General features: G+C 35.9%; 2 protein-coding genes across 9 annotated transcripts in view; one reads left to right on the top strand and one right to left on the bottom strand.

Annotated features, from left to right (window-relative positions):
* dab2ipa (DAB2 interacting protein a) overlaps positions 1-16,869 on the top strand; it is a 225,473-nt gene that overhangs the window by 144,139 nt on the left and 64,465 nt on the right. For 4 of the 7 annotated variants that reach the window (XM_087264337.1, XM_087264338.1, XM_087264341.1 and 1 more), the window contains one exon: positions 15,226-15,382. In XM_087264337.1, the coding sequence (XP_087120463.1) occupies positions 15,226-15,382 (157 nt within the window). Of the gene's footprint in view, positions 1-8,077; positions 8,242-15,225; positions 15,383-16,869 lie in introns of those variants that run through there. The other 3 variants (XM_087264339.1, XM_087264342.1, XM_087264340.1) reach the window with 2 other exon arrangements.
* LOC147842591 (uncharacterized) overlaps positions 1-16,869 on the bottom strand; it is a 496,599-nt gene that overhangs the window by 463,905 nt on the left and 15,825 nt on the right. The gene's annotated exons all lie outside the window — the stretch shown is intronic.

The following is a 16,869-nucleotide window of genomic DNA, read 5'->3' as shown; positions in this document are numbered from 1 at the left end:
ATTTTTTTGCTGTAACACCAGAATATTCACTAGGAGAACGTGTTAATCACAATGCTTCTTTCATCAGGCAGGTGCAGTGTGAATGTGCTTTGTCGAGGACAAAATGAATATTCATGTTCTGCTTGTTTTTTCCCCCTTCTTCATAGATATCTGTTAATGGCTCAGTTAGGAGCAAGGTTTGACACTTGCTTGAATTCTGGATTCTGACCCATTCTGTCCAAGTCATTCTAAGCCATTACCAGATGTTATGTGAAGGGCCCTCAAAATTCATGAGTCTTTCAAAAACCTTGTAACATAACAGATTAATGCTCACCAATGTTCATGGTGAAAAAATCCCTTTAACGGCCACCCATTTAAGTGCTTCAGTAATTTCTGGCAGTTCAAAAACCTTGCTGGTTGTAAGTTGGTAAAATTGGATTGAATTATAGCAGTTGACATGTCAAGCAGTGGCATGTGACAGCAATGTGACCTGCTGTATTTTGTCCAGAACTTTTTCAATAGCTCTACTTCTTTTATAATTACGTACAGGCATTTTTATGAGTCGAATTTTTGATTTGTGACCTACAAAAAGCCTTGTTATTTGTTCTGTGTCGGTCAGAATGAATGTGAAACCTTCAGATATTAAACTTCTTATTAAATGCACTGTAAACAGCAACTGTCTGTTGTCTTGTTTAGTATCATTACCGAATCAAGCAATAAAAGAAAATGCATTTCCATTATTATGTGACTTATGAGAGGAAATAAAAATGTTTTTTATGCTCTTATATAAACATCTCCAGCCTTTCAAGAAAATACACTCACTTGCTTTTTCCATGTCCACAAAATCACCCGTATAAGCCTCTTTGAAAAGAGGCTTTTAGTTTTTTCGAGTGACCCCATCAATAGTGCTGAGATTGTGTAACTATTCATCTGCGAACTTAAACACAGCTGTTGAAATGCAGTAATAAGCTGTGTACCAGGGTATTATGGGATGCTGAATAATTGCATTGTTCGCTGAGCCTCCCAAATGTTTTTCTGATTAAAAAATTAGTGTTTTTGTACATGAGCTGACTTTTCATACATGTTAAGACGCTCTTTGGTTTAATGAGTATATTATATATTTACAGTATGCACTACCTGGCAAAAGCCTTGTCGTCAATCTCAGTTGTAAGAGCCCTAAATAGCTTGACTTCTAATTGATCATTTGGAAAAGTGGCGGAAGGTAGATTTTTCAGATGAATCATCTGTTGAACTCCATCCCAATCATCACAAATACTGCAGAAGACCTATTGGAACTTGCATGGACCTAAGATTTTCACAGAAATCAGTCAAGTTTGGTGAAGGAAAAATCATGGTTTGGGGTTACATTCAGTATAGTGGGGTGCGAGAGATCTGCAACATTAGCAACGAGAGGTATCTAGACATTTGGACTGCCTATTACGTTACAAATCACAGGAGAGGGCAAATTCTTTAACAGGATAGCGCTCCTTCTCATACTTCAGTCTCCACATCAAAGTTTCTGAAAGCTAGGAAAGTCAAGGTGCTCCAGGATTGGCCAGCCCAGTCCTCAGACATAAAAAATGTTGAGCATGTCTGTGGTAAGATGGAAGAGGAGGCATTGAAGATGAATCCAAATAATCTTCATGAACTCTGGGAGTCCCGCAAGAACGCTTTCTTTGCCATCCCAGATGACTTTATTAATAAGTTATCTGAGTCATTGCAGAGATGTATGGATGCAGTCCTTCAAGTTCATGGGAGTCAAACACAATATTAAAGGGCACCTAGGTTACCCCTTTTTTCAGATTTAATATAAGTCTTTTGCGTCTCTGTATATAAAGTTTCAGATCAAAATACCCATCAGATTTTTCATTATACCTTTTACAAGATGCTGTTTTATACTGATTTCCAGCAGGAGGTGGTTTTGTCGTACTGCTCCTTTAAGACGAGTCTTTCCCGCCCACTATTTCTACATGCCTCCTCCCTCAGCTGCGTCAGACAACAGACATACTTAAAGGAAGAAGGTCTCACGTAGCGTTTGTGAGATACTACAGTAAGAACTAACCTTTACTAATCAGTATTGTGAAGTTGCATTGATGAGTCACACACAATATCGTTACAAAGTTAACGCACACGCACACACACACACACCGCAGATGACACACACACACACGCACGCACGCACGCACGCAGGCAGGCAGACAGACAGAGCGCGCTTAGCTTAGTTAAGGCTAACCTCAAGTACTGTGTGGATATCTGTTATGCTAATGTACAAAATAAACCTGATTTAACTTCTACAAACCGGGATTGAAGCGTCTTCTTTTATAATTGTTCTGACACGCGGCTGTGCTGATGAAGTAAAGCTGAAGTAAAACGCTGTAATTAATTACACACATACTCTGTTTTAAAACACTTTAAACATGTGAAACTTACTCTTAATCACATTTGATGATGATTGCTGATCCTAGCGAACAGAACAGACCTTTTAATCCCGGTTGCTTTGCGTATGTCTGTCTGGTCTTGTTGACATATACACGCGACTACCGGAACATGTTAATGCGCGCAGCTGTCAATCAATTCGGTGGGCGGGGGGATCGCACACCTACGTAATGGTGCGATCGATTTGAAAACAGCTCCAATTGGCCGACCCTTTTTTTGTAGTTAAATTGAAAAAAAAGGACTGGGTGTGTTCATATCACCCCAGTATGACGGTCCATACACTATACCAACACACAGATCTGTCCAAACAGCTTGAAAAAGTAGATTTTTTACCATAGGTGCCCTTTAAGACTTGTGAAAGGTAGTGTAATGGCCTTATGGGATAATGCATAGTATGGATACTATGTAACTGGTTTTTACTCTAAGTAGCCAAAGATATACTGTAGGTGGCATATATAATTGTGTTTAATGTAAGGTAAAAAAAAAAAAATCATTTAGCTTTTAAATCTGAGCAATGTAAATTGCTCATAATGAAGGGCTAAAATGCTTGATTAAAAAAAATGTATTTTAAAATGTACTTTTTTTCTGTGATGACAGCTGATTGTTATGATGACAAAGCTGCAGTCTTTAGTGTCATGTTATTCTTTGGAAATGTTTCTAATAAGTTGATTTGGTATTTAAGTGACCTTTATAATAATAATAATAATAATAGTAATAATAATGATAATAATAATAATAACAAAATGGGGCAACGCGGTGGCACAGTGGGTATTACGAACGCCTCACAGCAAGAAGGTCACTGGTTTGAGCCTCGTCTGGGTCAGTTGGCAATTGGCTATGCTAAAATTGACCATAATATATGTGTATGGATGTCTCCCAGTAATGGGTTGCAGCTTGAAGGTCATCCGCTGAGTAAAACATATGCTGGATAAATTGGTGGTTCATTCCGCTGTGGCGATCCCAGATTAATAAAGGGGCTAGGCTGAAATCAATGAATGAATAATAAAATGTATAATATTGATAATAGTTATAATAATAATAATCATAATGAAATATAATGATAATATTCATGATAATAATAATAATAATAATAATGATAATAATAATAATAATAAGCGTAATGAAATATATAATAATAATAAAAAATAAAAATAATAATAATTAAATGTATAATAATAATAATAATAATAATAATAATAATAATAATAATAATAATGAAATGTATAATAATAATAATATTAAACTGTATAGTGATAATAATAAAATAATTATAATAATAGTAAATGTATAATAATGATAATGATTTTAATTATAATAATAATAATAATAATAATAATAATAATAAAATGAATAATAATAATAATAATAATAAAATGTATAATAATAATGATAATACTACTAATAAAATGTATAATAGTAGTAACAATAATAATAATGAAATGTATAATAATAATAATAATAATAATAAAAATATATTGTATAATAATAATAATAATAATAATATAATGAAATGTATAATAATAATAATAATAATAATAATAATAATAATAATAATAATAATGTTAAAATGTATAGTAATAATGAAAAATTATAATAATAGGAAATGTATAACAATGATAATGATAATACTAATAATAAAATGTATAAAAGTAGTAGAAATAATAATAATAATAATGAAATGTATAATAATAACAAAATGTATAGTAATAATAATAATAATAATTATTATTATTATAAATAATAATAATAATAATAATTATTATTATTATTATTATTATTATTATTATTATTATAAATTATATTAATAATACTAATACTACTACTACTACTAATAATAATAATAATAATAATAATAATAATAATAAAATAATAAAATTTATATTAATAGTAATTTGTATTATTCAAATTGTTAATTATTATTATTATTATTATTATTATTATTATTATTATTATTATTATTATTATTATTAGTAGTAGTAGTATTATCTAGTGTAAAAGGTTATGCTGCTTACTTTTTTTAAACCATTATGAATTTTGGCAAATATCAGAAGAATTTACCAGTTAATAAAAGAAATTGATTTCAAAATATCATACTTTTTGTAACATAAATTGTATCACTTTAGGTCAATTTATTGTATAAAAACACAAAAATAAATAACTGCTAAATTTATTAATCTCAATCAGAAATGCAGTTTTTATTGAAATAACAAAATCATTTGCATAGGTATGAGTGTATCCAGTTTGCAAATGATAACTAAGCAATCATGTAACACATACTTTACATCATTGCAAAATGTCACTGAAGTTGTATGTATTTTCCAGCTGCACTATACAGGCCAAGTTGAAATTCCATTAAACAGCAGTGAATGCCAGGTTCACTGAGCCATTGTCACCCTGCTTGTATCGCTGGTTTGCCTGGCAGTCATTTCCTACTTGTAGATCTCGAGGGAGAACTGCTTCCTGTCAGAGATTGTGGGAACTGTTGGAGGAGGAGAACACTATACACCAGTCGACCACAGATACAGGACACAAACTCAGAGCAGACGGCAGGCGACACTCCACAACATGAATTTAATTACAGCACACGAGGTCTGCGGAGTCCACAATCTGCTGCTGTCTGTCCTGCCTCGCTCATTATTGGCTCATGAAGACATGCTTTAAAAAGAAAACCATTTGCTGATGCTTTTTTAGTAATTAGCTGTTTAGTGTCATCATTATTTTTACGGCTTTGTGCTGCAGTAAGGGGGTGTAGAATTTTTAGATGCTGGATTTAAAACCTGTAAATGTCTAATTAATAAGGCACTTATGATTTCTTAAGGTAAGACACGGCAAGCAGAAACACTGTTTTTCATTTATTCAACTCAAAAGTCAGTTTTGAGTTTTTTTTTGCTATATTTTGGTAAAGTAATGGAAAGCAAATATCTAAAATTCATGTTTAAGTGTTTCTTTTATAGCACTTTATCAATTCGTATCTGTATATTTCTATTATAAGACTTATTTTTAACTGCCGTTTTCTCTTAATGAGTTTTTCTCCTGCACTGAGCCATAAATTCAACACAGGCTCATTGTGACAACGTAGCTGTGGCGAGGGAGGTGGGGCAGAGATCCGTGATGGCTTACTAGACGAGTGGCATGAGTGAGATAATCAGAGATACCTGTACGCATCACGGTTTCAGTGAGGAGCTACTGTCTGTTTGTTTTATTTCTTGATTTTTAAAAATTTATTTATTATTATTATTATTATTTTTTACTTTTGAATAATTTTTTATGAAAAAAAAATAAAACAAACAGATGGTAAAACATAAAATGTAAAACATAATATGTCTGAGCCCGGTTCTCTCTTAGCACTGGCGTCTCTCCTTTTAGCTTCCAGTGGTCCTCTATGACATTGGTTCCCAAAGTGGGGGTCGGGACCCCCCGAGGGGTCGCGGGGCAATGAAGGGGGGTCGCCTGGTGATTTCCAAAAATCTATTTATTTTTATTAAACCATAAGAATGAACATATTTTATCCATAACTATACTGAAAATAAAAATAGTCGTTTATAGTTGCTATATACTAAATAGTTACTATAGTAGCTTATAGTTACTAGTTCTATTGGATTGCGACCCCTGGGGTAATTACATTATATTAAAGGCAGCAATAGCGTCAGATGCATTTTGATTTTATAACATCAGGTTATACTTTCTGGCACATTTAAAGCACTGACACAAATTTAATTGGTGTGTCTGCGTCATTGCATGCAAGGTTTCTGTATTTATAACCACCTCAGAGGATATTGGGGGTCGCGAGTCACTGGAATTGTTATTTTGGGGGTCGCGGGCTGAAAAGTTTGGGAACACCTGCTCTATGAGACTCGAAGCAGGTGATGCGTCCAGGTGTCTCTGATTATCTCACTTCCGCCACCCGCCTCCATACTTACGCCGTATGCCATCACGGCTTAGGGCCCTGTCTCACTCGCCATAGTGGCCCTATATACAATTCTGGAGATCGCAAATTATGTTGCCAGAAGTACATATTGCTGCATTTTGTCTTTAACAAACGCTACGGTGGTATGCCGCCGTTCCTTTTCGGGCTTACAAGTATGGGTTTGTATGGGTGTTTCCCAGTACTGGGTTGCTGCTTGAAGTGCATCCGCTGTGTAAAACATATTGTGGAATAGTTAGTGGTTTATTCCAATGTGGCGACCCCTGAAATAGAGACTAAGCCAAAGGAAAATTAATGAATTAATATTTCTTCCAAAACACAACTTGGGAGTAAACTAGGTTATTTTTGTGGCATAGATATAGTTCTATATACCTCTTCACCACTTCAGTTAAAAAGATTTTTTTGACAACAAATCAATTTGCTCAAATATTTTTTTTTGACAAATGAAGCATGAATATTTATAGAGAGAGAACACATTGACACAAGCTCGGAAGCATCAGAACAGAGGTCATTAGTATTATGTTTCAAAGTATCATCAAATATGCATATCAAAATCAAAAACCAAGCTTTTCATTCAGGGGTTAAATCCTGTGGCTATAAATGACAACCTAGGCTCATTCTGATCACGTACCCCTGTATATATTTCTAGAGAGCGCCAAATATATCCCAGGATGTAAATTGTTTTGCAGTTTTTGTTGTTGTTTTTCCACCAAAGGCTGCTGTGTGCGCTTTTTGAGATCTTAAATTTCTCTTGCTAGTTCCATTCACACCTGCTCTTCTTACATAAATCCACCAGAGGCAGCATTCGACTGTCTGACACTGTCCGCACCTTTCACCTTCCCTAAACCCACCCAATAGTTTTCAAAAGCACCGACTGACCCACCCACCCACTTCCCTAGACCCAACTGACAGTTTTAAAAAGCAATCCAGAAAAAGAAAACCCCTCACAGCAGCCTGGGATTTTTACCACGTTTTCAGATTTTACCGTATTCTCACCCAGTTATTTACTTAATAATTGAATTTTTTGGCTTCTGTTTTTTTCTTACCCGCTTTCTGGAACCGTTCTTCGCTGAACTCGAACCCCGTCGTCAGAGTCAACTCCGTTTTATATCACAAGTCCGCCAATGAACATGGCGAGCTAACTGGACAATCTGATAACAGCGAGAAAGCCGTCCAGCCAGAAGTAAGGAACGACGTTATACCGGCCCGTAGCATTCATTTTAAAGACGAAATGTAGCCATACATACTTCTGGCTACATAATTTGCAATCTCCAGAAATGTATATAGGGGTACATTTTCAGAATGAGCCAGTGTTGATAAATGAGCATATAAAACCATTTTTGGAGAACGTTTTAACTTTCCTAAACCACAAATATATGTAGATACCAAAGAACAGTTTGTTTTTTTAGTCAGTGCACAGTATGGCACCATTAAACATAACATTCTGTAATAATATACATTTTTGTGTTTCTTAATATAATGAGTCTAATGTTTGTAGAATGACAACAATAATTATATAGTTTTTTTGCCGTATTCACTTAGATTATCTTGTCCTAAGGCTCATCGTTTTGGTAAAATCATCTTTATTAAGCTTAAAATGCATGCAAACCCATCAGGACTTGCAGCGATCCTTCCACTGAAAACAAGAGCAATAGTTTGTTTAAAATAGAAATCCTTAAAAATGGATTTGGGTGTGTTCGAGATGCAACAGATTGTTCCCTCGGGTGCTTGGAGTCTAAGGCACTCCCTCGCTCAAAATGGTTTCAGCAGAGGCAGTACATGAGCACGCTTTCCAAGCCCTGGCGTCTGATATCTTGCAGGAAAATCAAGAATAATTCTCTAGCAGCCTCTGGACTCGGCTTGTTTTACACTGGGACCATGCTGAATCACAATAGTAAAAAGTAAGTTTGGGAAATGTTGCCTCTTCCTGTTTTCCTTGTCTTGATGGCTGCGGTTCTGGTCAAAAGTCTTGTTGTTGACCCAGGGTTTGCTGGGATTAGCAGATTAGCTGGAATGTTTGAGTGTTTTGCAGCTGCCTGTAATAGAGTAGTCGGTTGTTTCAGTTTGTGTCATAACAAATAGTTTTCCTTGTTTTCTAATAACCAGCCAGGACGGAGCTTTGTTTGGCTGAATACTTTAGCGGTTGTTTTGAGGATTTTATTATTATTATTTTGATCATAATGTAGACAGAAAGATGAAAAGAGCATTTGAAGTCATGAAAGAACTTAATATAGAAACACTAAAAACCGCTCCTGTACAGGATGTGTTGGTCAAAGATGAAAAAGGGTTTTAAAGCATCAAAATAATACAAGTATAATGCAGCTTTTCCCACATACATTAGAATTTGTCCTGTTTCATTCATTTCTGTATATTACAGTATATTAAGTCAGAATTATTAGATCCCCTTTAATTTTTTTTTCTTTTTTAAATAGGCTCAAATGATGTTTACGAGAGCAAAGAAATTTTCACAGTCTGATAATTTTCTTTTTTTTTCTGGATAAAGTCTTATTTGTTTTATTTCGGCTAGAATAAAAGCAGTTTTTAATTTTTTAAACACCATTTTAAGAACAAAATTATTAGCCCCTTTAAGCTATATTTTTTCGATAGACTGCAGAACAAACTATCGTTATACAATAACTTGCCTAATTACCCTAACCTGCCTAGTCAACCTAATTAACCTAGTTAAGCCTTTAAATGTCATTTTAAGCTATATAAAAGTGTCTTGAAAAATATCTAGTCAAATATTATTTACTGTCATCATGGCAAAGATAAAATAAATCAGTTATTAGAGATGAGTTATTAAAACTATTATGTTTAGAAATGTGTTAAAACAGAAATTGGGGAAAAAAATAAACAGGGGGCTAATAATTCAGGAGGGCTAATTATTAACAGGAAAATAACAGGACATAAACACAGGAGCCTGAGAAAAGGGCTAATTCTAGTTGAAAATTTCAGATGACACTTCGAGGTTTTTGCATCTAAACTCTTCGTATGTAAATGAATGAAACTCAGACGCAGAATATGCACCGTCATACACTACAGCATCACTTCTGAATCTTTCCAGAAGCAATGGGTCATTTGGGTACTTTTCACATACTGTTCTATGATTGCTGTGAATAAAAGACACCCTTATCTCCTCACATTCTGTTTTTCACCTACTGTATGGCGTGGAAATGGGCATATCTGAATGCAGAGATTGTCTGTGTGGCTTCTAATTCACTTTTTTGAACTGATAAGAAAGCAATGATTTTTAATGCATGAAATAAACTAGCTCTTTTTCCAAAACTGTGTAAATCACAGCTCCAAGCCCATTTCCCATGAGTCATCAGCAGCTCTCTGATCAGTAGAGCTCATGCATGCACAAATAGAGCCAGTTTGTGCCCATGCAGCTGTCTGCTTGACCTTTGCATTATTTAATGGTGTGAATGCCATGTTTTTGTCTATAATAGCTGATTTTCAGTGCTTATTGTTTCAAGAAAGGTTACTTCAATGAATGAAGGTTTTACATTATTGTTCAGATATGGGGTTTAGTGGTTAATGTGAGGAATGATATTGCAAGTTTGAAGCTTGCAGGATTTAGTGATCTGTGCCTTCATTATTTCCTTTGCTATATTCATTAAGCTAAACATTTTTTACAAATTACACATCATATTTAAATTTGTGTTGCCAAAAGATTATTAGCTAATAATCAAATCCAGAATAAAAGCTTGTGTGTGTGTGTGTGTTTGTGCGTGCGTGCGTGTTTGTGTGCGTGTGTGTGTGTGCTGTGCAATCCAGGTTCATTTTGAATACGTACCCTATATACATTTCTGGAGAGAGCAAAATACATCCCAGGAGCTATGTTTATTTGCAGTTTTCGTGAATCCACCAGAGGCTGCTGTGTATGCTTTTTCAGATCCTATTGTTCTCATCTAAATCCCCCAGAGGCCGCTGTGTACTGACTAAATAACTGACTGAATAACTCAATGACTGACTGAATGACTGACTGAGCGATCGACTGAAAAGGAACGGCGTCATACCACCCCTTTGCATTCATTTTAAAGATCAAATGCAGCTATACGTAGCTCTGGCTACATAATTCGCAATCTACAGAAATGTATATAGGGCTACGTTTTCAGAATGAGCCTATGTAGGTTCTGTGCTTACAAATTGCACATTGTATTTTAATGTTTTATATTTTATTGCTGTCAAACCTTTTATTTATATATTTGTACTCTTTATTTATATATTGTTTATATATATATTATAATATATAATATATTTTATATAATATATATACATACATATATATATGTGAAGCTGCTTTGACACAATCTACATTGTAAAAGCGCTATTCAAATGAAAGTGAATTGAATTGACTGAGCACTACTGTTATTTCAATACCATTATTGTATACGTAATATGTTCTCTTTTTATTACTCTGTACAGGTAACCCTTATGCATCCTTATTGACATTTTTCATTTTTCGTTTTATTTGGTTGGCAAAGAGCACACATTTTCGCACAAAGGTGTGTTTGTTTTTTACATTTCACCCTTAATTCTTATCATAATTCTATTTTACATTGTGCAAAAAAAAAAGTTATACTCGGTCCCCTGAACAAAAATACCAGAACTAAAATATCCCTATTAAATTCCATCCTCGGCCGGGTCAGATGGCGTTTCTGTGTGGAGTTTGCATGTTCTCCGTGTTCGCGTGGGTTTCCTCTGGGTGCTCCGGTTTCCTCCACAGTCTAAAGACATGCGGTACAGTTGAATTGGGAAGGCTAAATTGTCCGTAGTGTATGAGTGTGAATGAGTGTATGGATGTTATCCTCTGCGTAAAACATATGCTGGATAAGTTGGTGGTTCATTCCGCTGTGGTGACCTCAGATTAATAAAGGGACATACCCAAAAAGAAAATGAATGAATAATAATAATAAAATGGAATAAATACTATGAGTACTACTACCACTAACAACAACAACAGCAATAAAATTAATAATAAAAGTAATAAATACTATCAGACTACTACTAATAATAATAATATCAGCCAGTGTAAGTTATATAAAAGTCATATAAAAGTCATATCAAACACTTAGCTTTAACCTTTAAAAAGTAATGAAAATGAACGAATAAAGCATAAAGCTATGAAAAATGATAAGTTAAAGAGATGTGTCCATGTGTGAAACATTAAATGGCTCACTTTGGCATCTTGGGAAATCAGAGCACATTTTTAGACAATGTTGAGATAACTGAAACTCCAAAACAGACGTGTTAAACATTATTATGCCCCGTCCCCCCACCCTCCTAACAATTAACCCTGTAAGCACAATTAATTTGCTCTATTTGCTCGTTCCTAATCACATTATGGTCTAGAAACAGAAATTAACAACATTCTCTTTCCTAAAGGAACACATAAGACGAGTCACACTTCCTTAAAACACTTCCTTTTCACCTTTCAATGTGTTACTTCCTCTTTTATTATTGTGACAGTGCTAGTCATCCCAGAGCCTTCGGCAGCTTCATTCAAACAGTGCCATCCGAGTGAAGGTCAACGTCCTGGAGGCAAACTTTGTTTTCCACTTCTTTTGTGAGAGAGACTCACCTCACTTCCAATTAAGTGACACTGCTTTTTGACAGCTCATTACAACTTGCTGAAAAATCCTCCTGGCCTCATTATTTCCCAAACTGACGCCCTTCTAATCTACCTCAGGTTTACATCAAGCCGGCACTGGAAGATTCATTTATTTAGAACTGTGTAATTTTTCACTGCTCCCTGTCAAAATTTTAACTGCCTCAGCTAAATATAAAGTAAAATACTTTTGTATTTGTTGTTTTTATTCTTTTGATCCATGTGGAATTGTAATAAATTTCACAATTTCTCATTAAAATGTCAGTTTTAGAGAAGAAACTAGCCCTTACTTAGTTTGAAGTTCAAACATTATTAAAGAGAAGTAAGCAGTCAGTTATTACCAAATAAGCAAGTTACAACTGATAACTCAAATAAATCTGTAACCACAAGGGAGACGAGTTACAAAGGAGTGAGAGTTCTTTTGCAGGTTTAAGAATAATGGTCAGACAGGCAATGATCAGACACAGGCGCAAACGTGAACAAAAAAATCCAAAGGCATCAGGTAACATCCAGATGGTCGATACAGGCGGCAGACAGGATAAACGATAAAACAAAGCAAGGGTTGTAACACGTAGAAACTATACCAGGGAATGCTTTGTAATGTTACACGGTGTTAACCTAACAATAGTCAGCAATGAGAGTGTCGAAGTAAGCCATAAATATGTGTAGTGTCATTAGTACATGAGCAGCTTCAGCTGTATGAGTGTAATAAAAGGAGACTTGGAGCAGGTGTGCGTGTGTGGTGCATGACAGGACTAGTAGTTCATATGAAGACAGGAAAGTAGTCCGTGTGAATGTGAATGTTCTCCAGCGATCTATGAGGGTTAGATCGCTGGTGATCGTTACAAAATCTAGCAGAACAACTGATCAAAACAGTGCTTAACATTCTTTAGACTGGTCCAACAGTGATTTGGTTGTTTGTTGTCAATTAAATGTATTAACAAAGGCAGGTTTAGGCTGCTATCATTCAAAATTTATTTCGTTCTTTCTTTAAATATAAAGTTAAAGTCGTGATGTTGTGTGGTGACCCATACTCTGAAATTTGTGCTCTGCATTTAAACCCATCCAAGTGCACACAGACATACACACATTAGTAAGCATTCACACACTGTGTAAACATAAGTGTGGCGTTAAAGACATATGAAAGACATGCGCGTTACCCAGGAGCACTTGGGGGATCGGTGCCTTGCTCAAGGGACTCACCTCAGCCCTGGTATTGAGGGTAGTGAGATCACTGGTTATTCACCCCCAACACCTACAATCCCTAGTGTTCTGTCGATTTGTCCTACCTTGTCAGATTTTCTTACCTCCTATTCAAAAAGTAGGTAGTACATTTTGATGATGCAATATGCTATCCATCAGTTTTTGCTACCAGTGTAAATGTGAATGTGGAGTAGTGTGATGTGAAGCTGTAATATCGCCCTAACCTACCTAATCCCTTCCCCAACTTCAGAACCATTCAAATACAGTGTTGGTAGCCTAATCATATGGGTAGGGTGAAGTGTCAGGACACCGAGACTCAAATCTGTGCCTTTTCAATCACAAGTCCAACTTTCTAACTATTGGGCCACTGCTAACCCATAGACATAATTGACTGTGTTGTAAAGAGGAGTAATGTATCTTTAAAGATGTGTACTTGGAAGTTACTTGCCATTTATTTTTTATGTTAACGCAGTAACATGCAAAAGACAAAAGGACAGGGTTGAGTTTTCTTACCTTGTCTTGACGCATCTTTAAACTAATAAAACACACATGGAGCTCACAGAATTAACTGTGCAATCAGCCACTAAAAATTCTGTGCACATGAAGTAAAACTGAGGCGAGGCAGTGGCCCAGTAGGTAGTGATGTCGCATTACAGCAAGAAGGTCGCTGGGTCGGCTCAGTTGGCGTTTCTGTGTGGAGTTTGCATGTTCTCTGCCTTCGTGTGGGTTTCCTCCAGGTGCTCCGGTTTCCCCCACAGTCAAAAGACATGTGGTACAGGTGAATTGGGTGGACTAAATTGTCCATAGTGTGTGAATGTGTGTGTGGATGTTTCCCAGAGGTGGGTTGCGGCTGGAAGGGCATCCGCTGCGTAAAAACTTGCTGGATAAGTTGGCGGTTCATTTCGCTGTGACTAAGCCGACAAGAAAATGAATGAATGAAGTAAAACCGAATTTAACAAGAAAGTTGAACTTCATCCAGTATTCAGACTTTTGTGCTAGAAGTGTATGCAAATTAGTACATATTTAATTAAATTATGCCTCATTTGCATATTTAAACAGTTTTTTTTATTTATTTATTTATTTTTTTTGCTGTGTCTTGCCATAATTGTGAACAATTCTAAAAATAGCATGCAACTTAAGCTTATTTAAACTTCATTATGACCATTAGGTGGTTATAGAAATAGTATTTAAATATTTAGCGGATGTGCTCTTGCCGTTCCAGAGGTAAATCATTGAGGGGTCACGGGTCACGTTGCTGTTTACTTTCACTTTAAACATTTAGAAAAAAAGGGGTTATGTGTTTTAACGATTGGTATTTTTATGTTATTTGACATATTTAGCCTATACGTTGAAGTATAATAAAATGCAAGGGAGAAGGAGAAGATAGAGTATTATCTTTTCTAACTTAACTTGCATCTTTAATATAACACGTTTAGTTTATAGAATCAACTATGCAATAAGCCACTGAAAACTCTGTACACATGAACAAAGCTATACAGTCTAGAGGTTGGCTTAGCAAACTGCTTCACGTTTCATTCATGTGGCCTAAATGAGAGAGTGACCGAACTGGACATGTGAGTGCATCAGATAGTAAACACACATCTGTATGTGACATCCTCAGCATCAGCAGCAGGGATTATAATCAGTTCAGTTGCTGCAGCACAATGCTTACATCACTGAGAAACTAAATGTCTGTGGGCGGAGCTCATGCTCTGGAGGTGGAGTCTGTGTACCACTGTAACATCGCAAATCACCTTGCTGGCAAACGAGTCATTTGTACCGCATGATTAAATAAAGGCTATCTTTATAATGTCATGTAAAGCATTAAAACTGGACACAATTAAACGATGTTCTCTTATATATGTCAAAACTTTAATTTGATTTCACATATCAGATCTAATTTAACAGTGAACTTTGAATGAAAACTGGAATGAAATAGAGATTTACCAGTTATATTATTAAGATTAACTGATATAAAAAATGCTTTATAGTGATGATGTTTTTGTGCATATCTCCCAGCCCAGCCGGACAAATGTGGATCTGTGTCTGATGCATGTGTTCCTCTCTCCAGTAGATCCCATCTGATGCCGAGGCTGAAGGAATCACGGTCTCACGAGTCGTTGCTCAGCCCCAGCAGTGCAGTTGAAGCTCTAGATCTCAGTATGGAGGAGGAAGTGCTCATCAAACCCGTGCACAGCAGCATCCTGGGACAGGATTTCTGCTTCGAGGTGAGTCTGCTGACCTCAGCGCCTCCCTGTAGACTCTCAGCTTTGGATTATGGAGAGACACTGCAGCCAAAAACACTGTTTTTATGCACCTGACAGTTTGAGATTTTGGACTTTTGGGGTTTTAAAGAGCCCCTTTTTTTCATTATAAAAGGTCATGTTTTGGTTTTGAGGGTCTCCAACAGAAGTCTGATATGCATGCAAGGTCAAAAAACACTTTAATTGTCTTAAAATATGCATTTCTTTTTACCTAATTATCCCAACAACTCCTATATGATTCATTCAGCGATTCATTTGTTCCCAATCTCCTCCTTAGCGTGAGGCTAGTCTGCGCTCATTGGTCCGATGACCAAGTCTGTTGTGATTGGTCGACTGTGTTCAGCATGAGACAGAAAGAAATGCCCACCACGGCCATAAAGTAGCAGAAAGTATGTGAGAGCCCAATGCAGGAATGCAATAAAGCAATGCAGTTAAACACCAGCATTTTACTCTACTCTTAACGCTAACCCCACGTAATAACAACGACACGTTCACTATTGATCCACACAGTGTCAGAAGTTGAAATTTTTAAATTGTATATATAATGAATACGGCAGAGGATCCAGAGTTCAGAAACACATTTAAATTGGTAAAGGAAGAAGCACGCGTCATGTTTTCAACGTGGTTTTGGATGCAATATATGAATACCCCCAAACCGATTTAACCTGAGAGATACAGTAAAAGCACTGATCTGTAAAAGATATGTGATTACAAGCAAAATACACAAAACGAGGCAACAATTTAATTACACTTACATGTTATGATCCAGAGGAAGAAGAAACTGGTCCATTTGAACTGTAACAGTTCCTGTCTGACAAAGTCCCATACATAATAGTGTCTGCCTCTCCTTTAATAGCAAACGGCCAACGAGTATCTCATTGCAGCGTAGGTTATTGTATTAATCTTCAGAAAAATGATAGGAACCAACACAGCACTAGGTTGACTATACTGTGGAATTGCTGTGAAAATGAACTTTAACCCGTCATTCCCCACAGACATATCTCCATCTGTCAGTGATCACCATCTTTGCATCATAATCAATTCTGTGATCCCTCACGCTCCGCTAGTGTCTAAATTGAAAGGCAGGTTCACATTTTACCGAAATCGGTACTACATACTGTATTTGGTGATGCACCTTGTCGACAATGATGCATTCAAGCAAAAGATTCAAACCCAACACGATTTATTTATTTGACTCTGAGTCGACTGTTTCGTTTAAATATCAACAGTTTTAAACACGGTGCACTTTCAGATTTAAACCTTAGCTGAATGTTTTCATTCACTTAGTGCTGTGTTACACACTGCACAGGGCTCGAAATTGCAACCGTTTTGGTCGCAATTTTGAAAATGCGTCCGAAATTTTATCTATGTGACCTCAAAAGATATTAGAGAGCATTTGTGCAAGTGCATAACATTTATGTCAGTTTTCACAGCAAAATGTTCACCACATG

Source organism: Danio rerio, chromosome 8, assembly GCF_052040795.2.
Source record: "Danio rerio strain M-AB ecotype USA chromosome 8, GRCz13ab, whole genome shotgun sequence".
NCBI classification, from domain to species: domain Eukaryota; kingdom Metazoa; phylum Chordata; class Actinopteri; order Cypriniformes; family Danionidae; genus Danio; species Danio rerio.
Note: the sequence above shows the minus strand (reverse complement) of the source record. Positions and strands in the feature narration are given on the sequence as shown.